Source organism: Rhamphochromis longiceps, linkage group LG10 (genome assembly GCF_057381845.1).
Source record: "Rhamphochromis longiceps isolate RC_006_pf linkage group LG10, R_longiceps_female_GT1.1, whole genome shotgun sequence".
Classification (NCBI taxonomy): Eukaryota; Metazoa; Chordata; class Actinopteri; order Cichliformes; family Cichlidae; genus Rhamphochromis; species Rhamphochromis longiceps.
The window spans coordinates 31569211-31587125 of record NC_140566.1 but is presented as its reverse complement, the minus strand read 5'-3'; the positions used below and the strand labels follow the sequence as shown (position 1 = coordinate 31587125).

At 38.5% G+C, this 17915-nt stretch overlaps 1 protein-coding gene across 1 annotated transcript; it reads right to left on the bottom strand.

Annotated features, from left to right (window-relative positions):
* Nucleotides 1–9367, bottom strand: LOC146661211 (dual specificity protein kinase CLK4-like). Its single transcript, XM_085419699.1, has 13 exons — nucleotides 9234–9367; nucleotides 4944–5037; nucleotides 4723–4817; nucleotides 4014–4137; nucleotides 3458–3524; nucleotides 3197–3310; nucleotides 2841–3007; nucleotides 2395–2489; nucleotides 2146–2275; nucleotides 1985–2067; nucleotides 1811–1890; nucleotides 718–793; nucleotides 1–631 (listed from the first exon to the last, which is right to left on the bottom strand). The coding sequence occupies exons 2-13, from the start codon at nucleotides 4978–4980 to the stop codon at nucleotides 494–496; spliced, it is 1206 nt and encodes a 401-aa protein (XP_085275825.1). The 5' UTR covers nucleotides 4981–5037; nucleotides 9234–9367; the 3' UTR covers nucleotides 1–493.
* Between the last annotated feature and the right edge of the window lie 8548 nt (nucleotides 9368–17915).

Genomic DNA, 17915 nt, shown 5'->3' with positions numbered 1-17915 from the left:
TTGCAAAAAAGTAATGAGATTACTGTTACTTTCCCGTAAGCACGCTGCATTACTGCATTACTAAACTGTCGTGATTTTGTTTGTTAGAGTGTCACATGACAATGATTTACGAGCGACATCCGTGGCAGCAACAGACGTGTGTAGATCAACAATGGATAATATGGAGTGCAGGAGAGAGTTTGACCATGCAGCATTTAAAGCATGGACGTACTTACATTACTTTAAGTTTTATTCCGTAAAAAGTGACAAAAACATTAGCGTCTGCTGTACAGTCTGTGTGGGAAGAAAGCTACTTTCCACAGCAAAAACTTGAACTTCAAATCTGAGCAAGCACCGAGCACGCTGCCACGGGAACGTGAAATTCACAGAGAAACCCCCGGATCCTCCCACTGACGTGACACTGGTCCTCACTAAGATATGAAAACATGTGTGCATGTGTGTGTATGTGCGTGTGTGTGTATGCATGCATTAGCTAGCTGCACTGCTGCTGCCTCTACGTCCTCAGTGGGCTGAAGAACGGGTGCCACAGTGCCTCCTCCAGGGTGATCCGTCTGGACACATCATATTCCAACATGCAGCTGAGCAGATCGAACAACTGCCTCTCCTCCTCGTTCTGCGTCTGCATGTACAGCTGAGAGACAGAAATAATCAGATTTCCTACAGCTACCAGTCCCAGCTCACAGCTGAAGCTGACTGGTTGATGTGAGTGCCGGGTACCTTGAGAGGTCGACAGTGTTTCCTGATGTATTCATCGTCCCAGTTCAGACACTCGCTGTGCACATAATGCTTCTTCCTACACAGATTACATGCACAGTGTTTATATTCAGTTGCAGACAAAAACACTCTGTCAACACACACAACACACTACTTCAAATTACACCTGGAGCTGAGGAGAGCATATTCACAAAAGAGATCATGGATAAGCTCTATATCACCATTTGGAGACCCTTGCTGCTAAATTTCATTTTCCTGCAGATGCACAATCTTTTTAATCAAAGTGTTATTTTATATATTTTTTGTTCTTTGTGCACAGTTCCTTGGACAGTTCTTTAGAAAAATGCTGCATATAAGAGTTGTTTATTGGCACATGCACAGTGTCTGTTTGCACAAATGAAATGCAGCATTTCTGCCATGTTTAATATGATTTCTTTTGGATTTCACTGAAAGTGTCTCTGTCATCATCTGCATCTGTGGGTGCAAATATGCATTCATTTGCAGACTATGGGGAAATTCAGCTGAACTTTGTGCTATATGAAAAGTTACATTCAGAGTATTCACCTCAGTGTTCAGGTGTATGTAATGAAGTGCTCTTTCAGTATGCAGTGCAGGCTGAGTGCAGGAGTGCCAGTTAAGGCACTCCTGCACTTAACTGGGACTCAATTAGGGATGCTTTTATGCAGCCTCCATGGGTACGAACGACCTATGAGACCCTGAGAATGGTGCAGAAAACCCTTTGGGAAGGATCTTTGTAGGGGCAATGCATAATTAGACTGCTCTATGAGCCCTTTTGTCTAGTCATGGTTTCATGCCATGTTCTCAAATGTCCTTAGTTATCATTTGTTGCTCTTCTTTATTCGCTCTCCTATTATTAGTTCTGTGTTTTCTCTTGTAAGTTGTAAGTATGACTTTTCAACAACCACAGTCCTCCAGCTTCTTGATTTCATTTGTCTTTGACATCAAAATACAAGAACAATTGATTCACACGTGTGTGTGTGTGTGTGTGTGTGTGTGTGTGTGTGTGTGTGTGTGTGTGTGTGTGTGTGTGTGTGTGTGTGTGTGTGTGTGTGTGTGTAGCTATTTGTGTAGCTACCTGGTCTGTTTGAGCAGATGTGGAGGGACCGGTCCGAGGACTTTCTCCATCATGGCCAGATGTTCTTTACTGTCATGGGTCTGAAACAAAACCAGCAGTTATACTACTGTGTGTGCGTGCACGTGTGTGTGTCTGTGTGCGTGCACGTGTGTGTGTCTGTGTGTGTGTGTGTACCAGGAAGAGTGCGCGTCCTAGGTAAAACTCCATCATGACACAGCCCAGACTCCAAACGTCACATGACTGGTTCCAGCCCAGACCTGAAATGTAGATAACTGAGCTTAATTCTCTGAGTGTTCATGTAGGAGTGTGTGTGCATGTGTCAGTTGTTTGTGTACCAAGTATGACTTCTGGAGCTCGGTAGTAACGCGTTGAAACCAGGGATTCATGGGGTTCGTGGTCAAATGTGGCATTGCCAAAGTCCACAACCTTCACATCAAGACTCCTCAGCCTCTTCTCCTTACACTCCTGACATAAAAATGGACGCATACACACAAACAGGAACACACACACACACTCTCTAGTAAACATCCTTCATCACATAGCAAACCTTAAAATAAAACCATGACGTGATATTGCACTCTTACCAAGTCCTCATTATACTCCAGGTCATAGTCAGAGCGCACAAACAGGATGTTCTCTGGCTTCAGGTCTGTGTGGGTCAGTTTGTTACGGTGCAGAACTGCAAAACACACAAAAATACACAATACAATTGTGCATGAAATCAACAATTTTTTAAACTGAGCAACACAGTGTTCGACTGTCCCTGTAGAAGGCAAAAAAAACCTTTTTTTTAAATGAATCAGTAATTTTGCCTGTTTGTCAGCTACTGTTGATCAAAATAGTGGCAGACAAGCTAACAGGGTTACGCTTTGTTACACTACATTAGTTTTGATTTCTCTCCTAAAATGATGTAAAAACCCACAAACAATAAAAAAGTCTTTAGAAACTAAGAGATGTTTCAGTCCCAAGATTGCCAACGTAAACAGTCACCTACAACGCCCAGTCTCACAGAAGTAAACACCCGACTCACAGCACACAGCTTTGAAGATCTGGAAGGCCATGCGTCTAATCTGCTCCACGCTGAACGGCAGGAACTCATTCTGTCGGAGAAACTCAAAGATACTGAGGCCGAGCAGCTCGAACACGATGCAGACGTGGCCTTCATGCTCGAACCAGTCCAGCATCCTCACGCAGGCGCTGTCAGAAGACACGATAAATCACTTTAATAACGCAATCGCTGGAGATTAGAATGAGAAATGAATGCAAACAGCAATAACACAGCTATTCTTTCCTGCAGCCCATCAGTTAAACAAGAAGAAAAAAGATTTAACTGAATGCTGTCAAGGAAAAATGTAACCCCCTGGATTTCATGTAAGCTACACTTACAATCTGTTATCATCATCCAGGCAGTTGATTTCCTCCAGCACAGCGATCTCAGACCTCGCTACTTCACAGAAACACTCAATGTTCCTCACTATCTTCACAGCTACGTGCTCATCTCTGTTGAACAGACACACGACATGCAGAGGTGTATATGAGGTTTAAAGCTGATATGGACCTCTGAATGTTGAAAACAAAAAAAACATATAATCTCGAAGCACTAGAAATACCCATCAATTCCAAGGATTTTTCAGCATGCGTGCTTACTTCTCTCTGTCTATACACTTCACTACTTTTCCAAATGCTCCTTCTCCAAGTGCAGAGACAACTTCATCTGGAAAGGACAGACAGATATTTATTTGGATCACCAGTGCAGTCCAGAGCAGAGCACTTTTAAAACACTCTAAAACACACTTCCTGCAGCTTCTGACTTGTCACAAACACATTTGAAAAGTCAACTAGTCGCTTTCCTTTCATTCTTCTTCCACAGCCAGACGATTGTGTGATGCTTCCAAATTATGGCATAAGGTTCAGTTCAAGTTTAATCACAAACCATTTGGTTAATTTTCAGTAATGCATTCCAGCAAATTAAAAAGTGAAAGGTTTAGCATCCTGGACTAAGTGCCTGAGAGTACATTTATTGTACAAAAGAGGAATTGAATTAAATAATAAGCCAGTTCCTCTGTACCAGTGAAAGTAGTCAGGTGATCACGGTAACAGGAAACTATTTCTAGAGTTGCTATTCTGGTGTCAGTTGCCCTTTTAGAAGAAAAAAAGCATAAGGGGAAAGGGGGGGGGGGGGGGGGGGGAATGTGATAAGTACATCTTTCTTTCATCACGAGGCCGATGTGATAGGCCAGGTGGCCCTCTTCATCATCCTCACAGCTCTTTCCCCTCTGACCCTCCTCCACTTCATCATCATTGGCGCTGCCAGCGTTGTCATCAGCCTGAGCGTTGGTTGTGTTTCAGTCAGATATATGGATAAGAAGCAAAAGAGAAAAACAGAGTGTCAATTTGAAAAATGTCCATTTTTTCATAGAATTTAATTCCAATAATGGGATAGTTTGAAATCATAAAAGACTCAGTTCTGTCCTTTTTTATATATTAAGATAAAATCATAGAAGTGTTGAGAAGCCATTAGATTATATAAGAAATCTCTAGCAAGCTAAAGTTTTCCAAACAGCAATTTAATTGCCGATGTTCTGGGATGTGTTCCCATTCAAAATAAGACGAAAGTTCAACTACAAAAATATATTTTATATACAGATCCTATTTCATCGACTGAATCACAGTGGATTATTTGGGGTAATCATATTACACAAGACCCTGCTGTTGCCATATTAGATGATGCTCCTAGTTTTGATGGGTTACTCATTCACACCTGTTATTTTTCATCTGAATTAGCAACAAATAATATAATGTAATGCACTGTATATAATGTAATTAATTAACTAATGTTAATGTACTTAACAATAAGGAAAAAAAGCCTCAGGCAAACTTAGGGGGACTGAGCAGAAAGAAGATTATCCAACCAAGTTATGAGTTTCTGAGGTGGTGCGGTGGATGCACTGGTTGAAACTTCCAGTCTTTGTATCCGTTTGTAGATCAGGTTTGGAGTCATCGCCATCTACCAAAGGACAGAGAGAGAAAGACTTCAAAACAGTTCCAGGAAACACAGACAATAATTAACCTGTATGAGGATCACAGTAACAGATATTATTAAAGGCCAAAACCTAAGAGGAAATAGCGTTACCTCTCCAGTACTCGGAGTTGTCATCCTTTCTGCCCATTGCAGTGTTATCAACACTCTACCTGACTCAGGCCTCTTCTCCACACTCTGGTAGTGTCTGCAAATGTAAGGAGAACTTATTTTCAAAAAAGGCTTTGTGAAAGCTTTAAAAAGCAAAAAGGACATTTCGCATTTAGCTTCACAGACTAAGGAGTGAATCGCACACTTTAGCATTAAACTTTACACACACGTGTGAGGCAGCGTTATCGTACTAGAATTTAGGAATGACAGGTGCCAAACAAACCGGTACAAACATTATCGATACAAATATAGAAATTCTTTACTGGCACATTATCAGCATTTTAAGCTTAGGATCTTTTACTCTTACATGAGGCCAGTACAAATTCCCACGAGGCAGTGGGAATGTAATCTTGCACTCATGTAATATATATGTTATTTATGCATATCTATATTCATGATTTTATGAACTGTTTTTATTTATGTAAAATGGCTAACGGCAGCAGTGGAAACTTGAGTGATGTAGCTTTTATTAAAAAACCAAAAATCTCTGGTACTTTGAATAGACTACTTTGTTCGTGAATATAGATTAACATTTATATCACCAAAGTAGCGAACAACATTAAAAATGCTTTCCATGAGTAGAATATAACACAGACAACATGCTTTTCTGTGCTGGTAAACATAAAGTGCTTCTAAAAATAGTCAGGAGCATTATAATTTACTGTTGCTGCACCTGAATGAGAAATTTCACTCTTAAGAGTGAAGTGGAGAAACTCTTCTCTGTTTTTTGGAATAATATAGTTGCTCTCCGTGCTATACCTCATATTCTTAACTTTAAGAACATGAGGTATAGCACACAGTCTCAAGGGTTTTGGTTCTTTATCACTGACCTTTTAGAAAACCCTATATTAGGATGTTCTGTGCAGAAGGTGAAGTTAGGGATGTGTAGGTAGCATGATAGCATAATGGTCCATGGGAGATTGTGACCAGCTGTTTAAACATATAAACTGAAAGACAAATCCTTCATGCTTGTCAAAATATGCAGTTTCTTAGTCAACTAAGAGTAGTAGAAGCCCCAAGCTTATTCAGTCACTCAGAATAAGTGAAACTTCTAATAGTCAAAACTACTGCAGTGTGTTTTTGAACTGCGTCATGAAATAACTGCATTTTGGTTTCGCATATGAGACGTTGAGGAGTTTTGCTCTTGAGGGGCTTTTAGGTGTTCCTTTGCAGGGTTCTCTTCCTCCCTCCTGAGACATAGATCTGTCTCTCTGTGCCCGTCTGGGTCGGCTGTCTCTGATCGACTGTAAATCAGCAGTGAGGATGGCTCACTCTCACTGACAACATGTAGGACCGTTGTCACTCACTTAAGAATATCCAACACTCACTCACCAGCCACTGCCAGGAGCACAGAGTACGCCACTCCTAATTACTGATAGGCAGAATAAGAAACCAATACAGCTGAAGGATAGGGCCCAGTAAAAGTGCAGCCACCAAGACATGATCTATTTAAAACATGCTGGTTTACATAAAGGCAATGCCAGTCATTTGTGCCTGTAGTCATCTGTATAGGGATTGATTATTTTTGGCTAGGCAGTGATTTTATTATTACCCAATTGCTTATTTTCTCTAACAAAACTAATTTAACTCTATTTTTGGACATGAAAAACAAAATCTTCTTCTTAGAAGATCTTCTCTTACTGCTCCAAACAAAATTCACTGCCTAAATTTTAAATCTAGAACAAAGTACAAGGTGTTCCTGATCGGATGTGCTGACAGTGTGGGTCTTGTTTTAGCCATATGCCACATTTTTACAAGCTAGGAAAGGATTTCAAATTATATTGCGCACATTTTGATGTTAAAAAATTTGGACAATAACTTAACCCTGACCGAATATGGTTAACACCTGACTGATGTTAGGAGGTCAACCATGGAGGCCTCAGACTGACAACACCGTTGGTGTCATGGTCCCCGTGCCTGCCCAGCCGGCCTCACAAGGCTACACTTGTGTTTTTTCTCTCTTTCTCCCCCTATCTCTCTGCCTGGGCGGAGCTCACAGCTGGCTCCCGCCCTTGGCTCTCACAGCTGTTGGCGATCAGCTGATTATCCGTCTTCTATTTGAGGCTGGGTCACAGATCCTCTCATCGCGGGATGATTGCGCTACTGACGTTAGTCTACCTTTCCAGCTCCCGTGGTCTTACACCTTTATGCCTTCGTGATTTGTGATTGATGTCTCCCTTTCCCTGTTCCAGCTTATCTTCCCGGACCTGTGACCTCCCCGCGGTACGAACGTGTGTGAGGACGTGAGCGAGCGTGAGAGAGAGAGAGCCTTCCCCTAATCCCCTGGAACCCTGAATTTCCCGTCACTGTATATATTATTGCACGGGTGTGTAAATAAATCGTGTTCTGAGACATCAACCTGCTCTGCGCTTGAGTCCCTGCTTTCAGCTCGTGACAGTTGGGTTATGAGGTGCAAATAACACTTCTTGAAACACAATAACTTCCTAACAAAACACAATGGCAAAATATTTTTTTAAAAGCTTTTTTGTTTTTGAGTTATTATCTTGAAGTGTTCTTGTGCAAATACAAACTGGGGAAAGGAAATGCTGTTTGGATTAAAATCAGGTCAGAGTTATGGTACCTTGTTACTGTAAGTAAAAGGGAAGCTACTTCCTTCAGGAATGATTAAAAGAAACAGCTGTTGACTGGATATAAATCAGGAGGCAGTCAGCAGTCTGAAGATTTAAGATCTCTGCAGAGGGCTGCTTTGTGACATCAGCCTGCTTTCTTCTTTACTTCTAATAACAATTTCATAACCTCAAGAGTCTTTGTCATTTGAAAATTACCATAAAATGCTCTCTGGACAACTGCTGAAACAGCCAAAGTTGCTAAAGTTGACTTTTACTGTGTTCCTTTAAGTTCTATTCCTTTGTACCCTTTTTCTATATTACGTAATAGGATAAATTTCAATCTGGATGGTTGAGATAGGTGAGTGACTGCTTTAATTGGAGGGGATTATTTAGTTCAGTTCAGTTGTAGTTTAACAGGTCATCTGATACAGCTGAAAATACACTTAGATGAAATCTAACAACAGCTCTAACTGTGCTCTGAAAGCTGTCCAGACCACAGAGCTCCAACAATCAGCACTGTGTCTGCTAACACACTGCTGCTGTGTACAGTCCATGCATGCGACACACTAAGAATACTGCAGGACAGAATGAGATTCTGTCTTTTCACACCACAGGTTAAATAAAGCAGCAAAGTGAAATGTCACAACACCATGGCTATGAAAAAAATAAATAAAAATTCTGGTTGGCTGGTTAGCTTATTATTGTGCGTCATATAGAGTATTGCTAAAATGCTGGATGTTTATATTAAATGTGAACTAAGCTTCAAATAATGAAAAAAGCTCAGACTTACATTGGCTCTAAATGCTCCTTCCAGACTGATTATTATTATCATTATCATTATTATTATTATCATTATTGGCTCTGTAAGCACAGGAAACCCACCCCCCTTCAAATCTGTTGTTTACAAAGAGCATCCAATCAGAATGAAGCTGGCTTATCTTAAAGGGGGTAAAAGGATAAACCATTCCAATGCCCAGTATAAGATACAAAAGGATTATTATTAACTGCAACTCATGCCGAGTTACTTCAGCAGAGTTCAGGAATAACTACATGTAAACAAGTTCAAATTCCAGTGTAACTGTGAAGAACCACATCTTACCTGGGTGCTAAGTACCAATGTACTGCTTCACTTATTCCAAGTTAAAAAATAAAACCACTGCATCCAACTCTGTAAGTTATATTGATGTTTTTTTTTCTGTGCATTTATCCTTTTCACAGTAGTGGACATAGTTCTTATAATTTTCATTTTAAACATTTGGTGCACGGTTCATATTTTTTACTTGCATTGCAGCCTACTGTATATCTCCATCAGTTTATAAACAGAAAATCTTTTATAGATTATTTTTATATTTTAAAAGTTGGTATTTTAAAATTTTTTTGCTTTTTTTTTTCACCCCACGCCCCCATTGGATGTTTGTCACTGAAGCAATAAGAAAAATTCCTCGACTGTACAAACTCATTTAGCTATAAAAGTAACAATTTAAGAAAAAAAATCAAATCGAAATAAAATATAATAATATATATCATATAATAAGAACCATACATTATTGTTTGAAGTCAATAATAAACTACTTTAAAAAGCAACATTTGTAACAATTTGCAAAACAGTTAACTGGTTACAACAGATTTTGCAGTGTTTAGTGATAGTGATCTATCTGCTTACCTGTATTTGGAATTGAAGCTGTGGAGTCTTCTGCTTCTCTTCTATCTGCTTTTTGGGCTCTTGCAGGTCTGTTCAAGCAACTTATCGTCCTCTTCTTTAGCTTCCTTGGGCCACTATTCCACGCCCCACCAAAGCAACACAACCACTTGTTGCCACATGGCATAGCTGCCAAAGAAGGAATGGGAAAAATGGCGTCCGTGGTGCAATAAAATATTATGTCCTTCAGGAAACCAAGCCATGGACATTCCGGTATACTTCAAGGCAGTAAAATCCTCTGCCAGCTGTAATGAAAAAGGACACGGGGGCTGCTCCTGCCTCGACCCTTGGCCTCACCCCGTAAAGGCTCCTCTTTCATCCTTCAGGAGAAAACATAGTGTACTGTGTCTGAAACTGTGGATACAGGATGATGCAGGACATTAGGTGATGTACTCTATGAATGACATGGGGCACACGATCCACCAGCAAATCATACATAACTGTGGTTCCATGTAAGCACAGTGCCACATTAAGGCTTGGATCCACAAAACGTAAGCTATTACTCACTGATACTGTTTTAGAGCAGTATCTTTTATTTTCCGATCTTTAAATTAAATGTTGCAAAGCTAATATAACATAACAAATAATAATAATAATAATAAAGTCTAAATACAGCAAATAACAACAAAACATGTTGAAATGTAAGCATAGAACCAGAGTTATGTTTGATAACTACTACTTCGTGAGGTTAAAGTTTTCTCTTGAACACTTAACTTTTGTTGGTATGTGCTGACAAACCCAGAAACATGAAAACTGGTTATTCATTCTTCTTGGGATGCTTTATGAGTAAAGAGTTTGTTTTTGGTTCATTTGACAAATTATCATAGATGAAGGACTAAAGGGGATGACATGCATCCAAAATCAAAATGTGGAATAATACCACTGGTTTAATACAAAGACCTACTTAGAGTTCCCAGAAAGTCTAGAACTAATGTTATTATATTGTCAATCTCACTGCTAAATTAGTTGCTAACAGGTTTGTTCTGCTGTATCAGATTGAATTTAGTTTACAGCCTACATAGCTCTGCACTAAAGTGTGAGTGTGATATTCAGTCATCTCTGAATCTTAGAATCTCTGGTCTGATTTAAACCTCTCAACCTTTTAAAAACCCAAACCCCGTCACAGTTCTTGCATATGGTGTTGCTCAGAGTTCATTTCTAGGCCCATAGTTGATTCAGAGGGATCATAGAAGGATCACCTTTTTTCACTGCTTCACAGATGACTGTTCATAAATGCGCTAATTTAAATAAATCCTGTAGTGTTGATCATCCTGGGTCAAAAAGAAATTAACAGCGTACATAATCAAATGAAGGAAAAACCAACTGATGCTTAAACATTAGTAGTTAAAATTTATGTTTGGCTGTTAAAATATCTTAAGTTTTACAACTAAATTTTAGAACGACACAAATACTCCTCTAAATATGGTCTAAATGCGGTCTTTTCAATTAGCTGCAAATGTTCAGGGTTTGTGCAATGATGTCAATGCTGGATTTGTCCAGATGAGCTCCATTTTATTACCTCCTGTGATAGAAATGTTGAAATTCCTTTAAAAACGTCAAAAAAAGCTGCAGCTGCTACTTGTACACATCCAGTTTCACTTAAAAGCAGCTTTATTTACATTTAACACAATGTATACATAAATATTGTAGTCCAAAATATATTTAAATCAGTCTTGTTTATTTGATTCACAGTTTAAGATAAGATAAGATTTAATGAAACCTGATAAAAAACGTATTTAATTGGGTAAGAGGACATGAAAGCGCACTGTTGCATCACTTTGATACTGTTTCACGCCCACCACTACTTAGATTTCTTTTCAAAAACATTCAAAGTAAAGATATCCGCACCTTTAACAACTGGCATTCTTCAAATTCTGAGACAAGAACATGACCGGAGGCTCACCTAAAGAGCTTATTGAAAACGATCTCATGGAAAAAGTGAGCGTCAGAAGTCATTCGAGGAACAGATGGAGAGAGGAAAGGAAGGCTTCTTGACATGGAATAAGAGGTTTTACTTGGCACACATGGAAAATCTGAGGCACTGGAAAGCTGCGTTAGTAGCTCGAGTAAACTGAACTTGAGAACAAACGCTAAAACTATTGGCCTTGACTTTTAACTGCATTGTGTGACAGAGTAATCAGTGAATGACAGGATTGCTGTATATATACACTGCAGCTGATGAGTACTCGAATGGGGACAGGTGTGCAGTTCAGAGCCTAAAACGAGCTGAAGGAGCCACGCCCACAGACAGACAGAAGGGGAAACGGAGACTTTTGTCGTGCCAAAGTAGGTATCCCCGACAGAATTTGTTTCCCCTGTGCTGGGAGCACGCAGGAAGTACTGATGTTTTCATTTTGTGAAAAAGTGAAAAATTAGTATCATTACATTACCATTCAGTTAGAGGGTTACAACAGAAAATTATATATTTATTCCCCAGGGGGTATCAGATGGGATTATTTTAATAAACCATAAACATTTTGGCTAATAACTATTTTTATTCTCCTGTAACTTTACTATATAAAGAGCTAAATCCTCCAAAGTTTCAGGAGTAATGCGTCATAATAAGAAGTGTTTGTGAACGAAAAATCAGCAATGTGGGATACTGTTTGTCCGTGATTTACACAGGGGGAACAAATTGTGGCAGGATCAGCCTGATATTATTTGTATCCCACTATAACTTTGTTGTATAAAGAGCTAACATCTCAAAAATGTCAGGAGTAGTTAGTCATTATAAGAAGTGTTTGTAAACTAAAAATCAACAATGTGGGATACTGTTTGTCCGTGATTTGGACAGTCCAGCGTATGCTCACGACGCAAGGGGAAACAAATTCTGTCGGGGATACCTAGTTTGCCACGACACCGGCAATAAGTCTGACTCGTTCCCGGTGGGTGATGGGCTCCGCCAGGGCTGCCCTTTGTCACCGATTCTGTTCATAATTTTTATGGACAGGATTTCTAGGCGCAGCCAAGTGGCGGAGGGCTTTCACTTCGGTGGCCTCAGAATCTCGTCTCTGCTTTTCACGGATGATGTGGTTCTGTTGGCTTCATCGGGTGAAGGCCTCCAGCTCGCACTGGAACGGTTTGCAGCTGAGTGTGAAGCAGCGGGAATGAGGATTAGCACCTCCAAATCTGAGGCCATGGTTCTCAGCCGGAAAAGGGTGGAGTGCCCACTCCGGGTCGGGGATGAGTTCCTGCCCCAAGTGGAGGAGTTCAAGTATCTCGGGGTCTATGTAGATAACTAGGAAAAGTGAAAACTTCATGGTTCTACTAATGTATAGAGAGGAAGAAATTATTTTAGGACTCTAACAAATACTATAATAATACATATGCTTTATGGTTGCCTCTACTTTAAACTTTAAATGGTTTCAGGAAAACTTATACTAACCCTAGTTTAAGCCTCAGACCTTCCTGGTTGACGCTAACAAAAGCTAATGTTAGCCTCTTATTTGGGCTGCTAAAGTAAAGGCTTTTAGCTAGCTGACCAGCATAGATTAATTTGGCGATTAACAGACTAGAGTGGTAATATTATTGAAAGTTTATTTTCACCTCAGCACATTTATCATTATGTCCATTCTGTAGCACATAGAAATGTTTAATTAATATTTGCAAATAGACACATTTTCCTTGTAACTGTATCTTTACTCCAAGATTTGTTGAAAATGTAATTTATGTAACGCTGAGCAGCATTTCAAGTATGTTGAATATTTTTGTACTTGTGCTAATGTGATTGTGCTAATATGATTAAATAATAATAATTATAACTAAATAAATAAATAATAACTATATCTTGATTGAAGTATAATATAAGCACAGTGCTGGTGTGCAGGGGTGTTATATGCCTTGTGGGGGATGCTGTCATATTATAAACTGTAATGTCTGTATCAAGCTTTTAGGCTAATATATGCAGAGATATATGTGTCTTTCTTAAAAATTCAAGTCCTTAGAGATTATTTGAGAAGTGGATCAACACCTATCACTAATTGAACCACTCTAAAACCTGCAGTGGAAAAATGTTCCTTATTTAGTCTGTGAACACACACTTTGGTTTTCCAGGTCAGAGAAATGGCCAAGAAAATCTGGTGATGATCGAGCTGGTCTCAGGAAATGAAGAAAAAGCCTGATCACCTTCTCTACAAATACAAGGTGAGTTTAATGTTGTGGTTGTTTAGTTTTTCAAGGTATGTATCTTAATTTATTTATAAACTGCTTATGTTGCAACAGCATGTTATTTGTATGCAACTCTACGTGTATTATAATCCTTTGTATTTTTATTCATTTTTTAGCTTAAACATAAACAACAGCAACAAAAAACAACTTTTTAAAATGTCTTTTTGTTTCTCTTTTTTTCCTCTGAATAAGTTCCTGTATGAACTGAACAACTCAGAAAATCTAAGAAAAAGCTTATTTGTGTATTTTATTTAAAGCTCAGATGGAACTTGATGGACTAAGATGCAGGCTGCATTCAGGACTTTCTCACACTGGCATATGAAGTCGTACCAAGAGAAAGTGTGCACACACAACGTGTCACTTTGTGCTTGCTCTTCCTCTACCCTCTGGTGTCACTTTGTAATCACTTGTCTTATTATGGTCTTATTTGTTGCAGTTTAGGGTCTGTGCACATAAGCAGAGGTTTTTGCTTGGGAAGTAACTGTGACCTCGTTTTCAGAGGCTTCTCTAACATTTAGTGGTTGTGCAAATATGTACTTTTTCCTCTACTTAAAGTTAAACAGCTAAGACAATTTGAAAACAAACAAAAAACAAAAAAAGGTGTGCATTGAGGATTTTGAACTATGCTGTTTAAGTGTTGTCACTGCTGAGGATTTGTGGACACAGATGATCTTTTTTCACTTAGCCGCTGTTTACAGTTTGTCTTCATCCGGACAAGCGCTTATTATTGTACTTTGCCCCTCACTGTCTTTCATCTGTGTTCGGAGTCTGCATGCAGAACATGCACAAGCATGCATATAGTTTTTTGCATTTTTTCTTGCACCTAGAGTCAAGTTCTGGGGCTGTCTCTGTCTCTTTTGGGACCACTTTTTTTTTCTCTTAGTGAAGGGGATGTCCTGGCAAAACGTCAGTTCTACACCTGCCGACTGCGAGCACATTGATGATGTTCTCAACAAAATTACAAATCGTTTCTGTGGTGGCTTAATCTGCGTGACCTGATAGAAACTGCTGCCACTGCTCCTGTGTAACACTGCAATTCGTCTAGGAATAGCCTCATATCATTTGCTGTGACTTCACTCCTGACATTTTCAGGATTACTCTTAGATGTTTTATTTCCCATTGTGTTTTAATCTGTATTTGTTTCCTGATCATTTACTCTCTCTTTGTTAAAGATAGTGTTTGAAAATCCGATCATTGATATAGGTGTTCCACTGTAAACTTTAAACTTCTTTAAATAGACTCTGGTGTGGCGTCAACAGTCAACAAATCTTGACTCAAAGTTTGTTATATTGTAAGGTAAAGACCCCACAGAGTTGATCCAGGACAAATGTTCACAAAAATTCACTTTGTTGATGAAGTAAATGCAATTCAGTAATCAAAAGTGAGTGGCTATAACTGACTACATGTGTATACTGTATCATGAGTGGACAGACATGGATGAAAACCACACCATAACTGTTTGGCTGAGGCAAAATAACCACAAGGCAGTGATTCTAACTTAAAGGTACTCTGGATATTATTAAATGTAAACATATCGTTAAATATTACATTTTTTGTTTGTCAGGTGTTCTGTTTGAATAAAACACTTTGGAGCCACTTGAATGAATGTATATAAACACGTTTACATTTGGGCAAACTGATTTCAAGGAAATAAAAATGCTCAAATTTGAAAGTTTGTGAGTCATTTAATGACAAGTTGGGTGCTGTCATTATATTTTAGTATAGTTTTTGAGTTGAGGAGAGTGAAGAATAGTTAACATTAATTGTACCAATGTTATTGTGTACTAAGCACAGATTAATGTAAAAGGTTTTAATTTACAAAATTTTGCGCAAGTGGTGTATTAGGTTGTAATTGTATAGAAATATAGGATATAAAGAAGTACATTTAATGAGTTACAGTGAAAAGAAGTGCCTGAGAATGGTATATAAACAGAACTTTCAATTTTTCTATTAAAGGAAAATATCAGTTAGTGATACAGAAAATTTAGTTTTCTGTTTTTTTTAGCTGAAGGAAATGTCCATAAATAGTACAGAGAGTATACTGTAAATCTACAGAATTTTCCGTTTTATCATTTATGGAAAAGTCTGTCAACTGCCACAAAAAAACAAAATAAAATTTTTTCTACTGAACTCTTTATTACAGTGTATAATTTATCAGTTTCTGTTTTTTCCTTCATCCTAAAGACTTGTCGTTCATTCAGGTGTGCAGACATTTTTAACCTGATATTTTAGTCACCTGAATCTGACATTTCTTTTATATTTAGAACTTAGTTTGAGTTCCAAAATCCTATTTTATCTTAAAATTTGGACTTTTTCATTGTATATTCTTCTCTTTTTAGCCAATAATCAGGCTTTAAACTTTATTGAAGTTTTTTTTAGGAATATCCTTTACAGAACAACAAGTTCTGAAATGTCAATTCAATTCTTTAAAACATAAAGTCCTCAGTAGATAATTTAACATATTTCCTGAATAACATGAACAGTTTTCATTTACAATTTAACAACAGAACCAGTATATAAATAGTCTGTGTGCTATATTGTATTGTTCTTTATAGTATCAACCCACTGGACAGTTTATGTGATTGATATGTGTGTGTGATTAGAGGTTGCTGGACTAAGGAGATCAATTCTTTTTTTCTTTTTTTTCAGAAAAAGAAGACAACGAGCTCCTGGTTAGCAATATTTCCACGCATGTGATTCATTACAGACATGCAGTCATAGTGAGGACGTGACACATTTAATTTAGTGCAGAGCACAGACACACTCTCTCTCTCTCACTCACACACACACACACACACACACACACACACACACACACACACACACACACACACACACACACACACACACACACACACACACCACTTTCTAATGAAGAGTGTCCTTTTCACTGCCAGATGTATTGACAGACAGATGTGAAAGCTCTCAGCTGTGATTAGAATATAGTCAATCAGTCACACAAACCAGCAGAGTTACAGTACGGCACGAGCAGACAGACACGGATACAACTGTGTGTCGCAAACTGGGAATTTTGTGTTTGTTATTGTGTTTTTTTATTTTTCTTACTTAAGGCTGCTTGTTGTCTCAGAAAAAGTGAGGAAGTGATTCAACAGGGCTAAAAAGCTTTAGGCGTGATGGCTGTTGGAGATTGTTTGGCTTTCAAACAGGTAGTGCTCGACTGCGTTATCTGGCAGCATCTGAACATGTTAACATTATGGTTGCTTTTAGGTTGGGGACATAAATCTTACTAGACTGCATCTAGAACCATTTACAGATCAATTTTATAATGCCATTAACCTTTGTATACTGTTCATATTTGTTCATGAATCTAGTTCAGGTGAGTTGTGACCCAGGCCAATCATAATAAGTCATTTTGAATCATAGATTGATTTAGAATGTAAAAATAGCTCGTCTGACATCAGTAAACAATTGTTAAAGTCTAATTAATGTTTCCAAGAGCATCGAGAGCGTGTTTTTTAGGATTTACAACTCTTATTTTCAGTGATAAATGTGTATTTTCACACATCATTTTACCTAAAACATGAAAAACTAACTGCCATAATGACTTTAAAGTAGTTTTTTAAAAGCGAAAAGGGAAGAACTTTCTGGAACTGTTCTGTTTTATTATATAACCACCACAATCATTAGACACTGTCTTCACTGCTGTATTATAAAGACAGTCCTCGTAAGTACAATCTAGAATTATCAATATTAGTTTGCTTTATGCAAACTAGTCTGTACATTTAATGCGGTGTTCGGAAACCTTGCATGTGTGGGACTTGCACATCTGTTTCCCACACTCACTGAAATGGCAGCACATTAGTGGATCTAAAATCCATCTGAACTTAGGCCTGGAACAGCCCCAGGGGAAAGTAAAGATTTTATTCACATTTTGGATACTTTTAGGAAAAATCATCAAATTTCAGGATAAAAGAATGACACTTAAGGTATTTTTAGTGCTGTCAAATGTTAAAACAGGTCAAAGTTTGCCTGAAAATTATGAATAAAATAATAAAATAAAATAAACTGGTCCACCTACACATCACTACAGCATCATTTCAACAGGAGCCCCTGGCCCTACAGCTGAGACACTCTCATACAGATTCTGTGTAACATTAGATCTGTCCAAATGTTGGATGGTTTACATTCGGTCATTCATATGACCACAAGAGGGCCCCTTTATACCTGTGGCTGTTCAGCCCCCTTCAAAATTGACCACTCCTTTTTTGTTTTTGTTCTCGTGGGGTCAAGCTTGACTGTAAAGTTCACATGTCCACATTCTTTTGATGTATTAACCTTTAGGCAGACAACTGTTTATTTGATTCCTTGTATTGAAAAAGGCTCCAGGAGTACACTGTACATTATATCCTACATCAGGCCAATGAAGCTTATTGAATTGGACTGTATTGCGAGAGAGGCTCCTCATACTTTAATGGAGTTCAAAAGTTGACTGGACCGGACAGCCTCTCTTACTTTAAT

Bases quoted from the DNA above. Each gene is read 5' to 3' on its own strand.
- LOC146661211 (XM_085419699.1), bottom strand. From the start codon at position 4,980: ATGGGCAGAAAGGATGACAACTCCGAGTACTGGAGAG. The intron at 3,311-3,457 runs GTAAGCACGCAT...TCTGTTCAACAG, and splicing joins AAGTGTATAGACAGAGAGAA to AGATGAGCACGTAGCTGTGA. The intron at 2,276-2,394 runs GTAAGAGTGCAA...TTTTTATGTCAG, and splicing joins TGGAGTATAATGAGGACTTG to GAGTGTAAGGAGAAGAGGCT.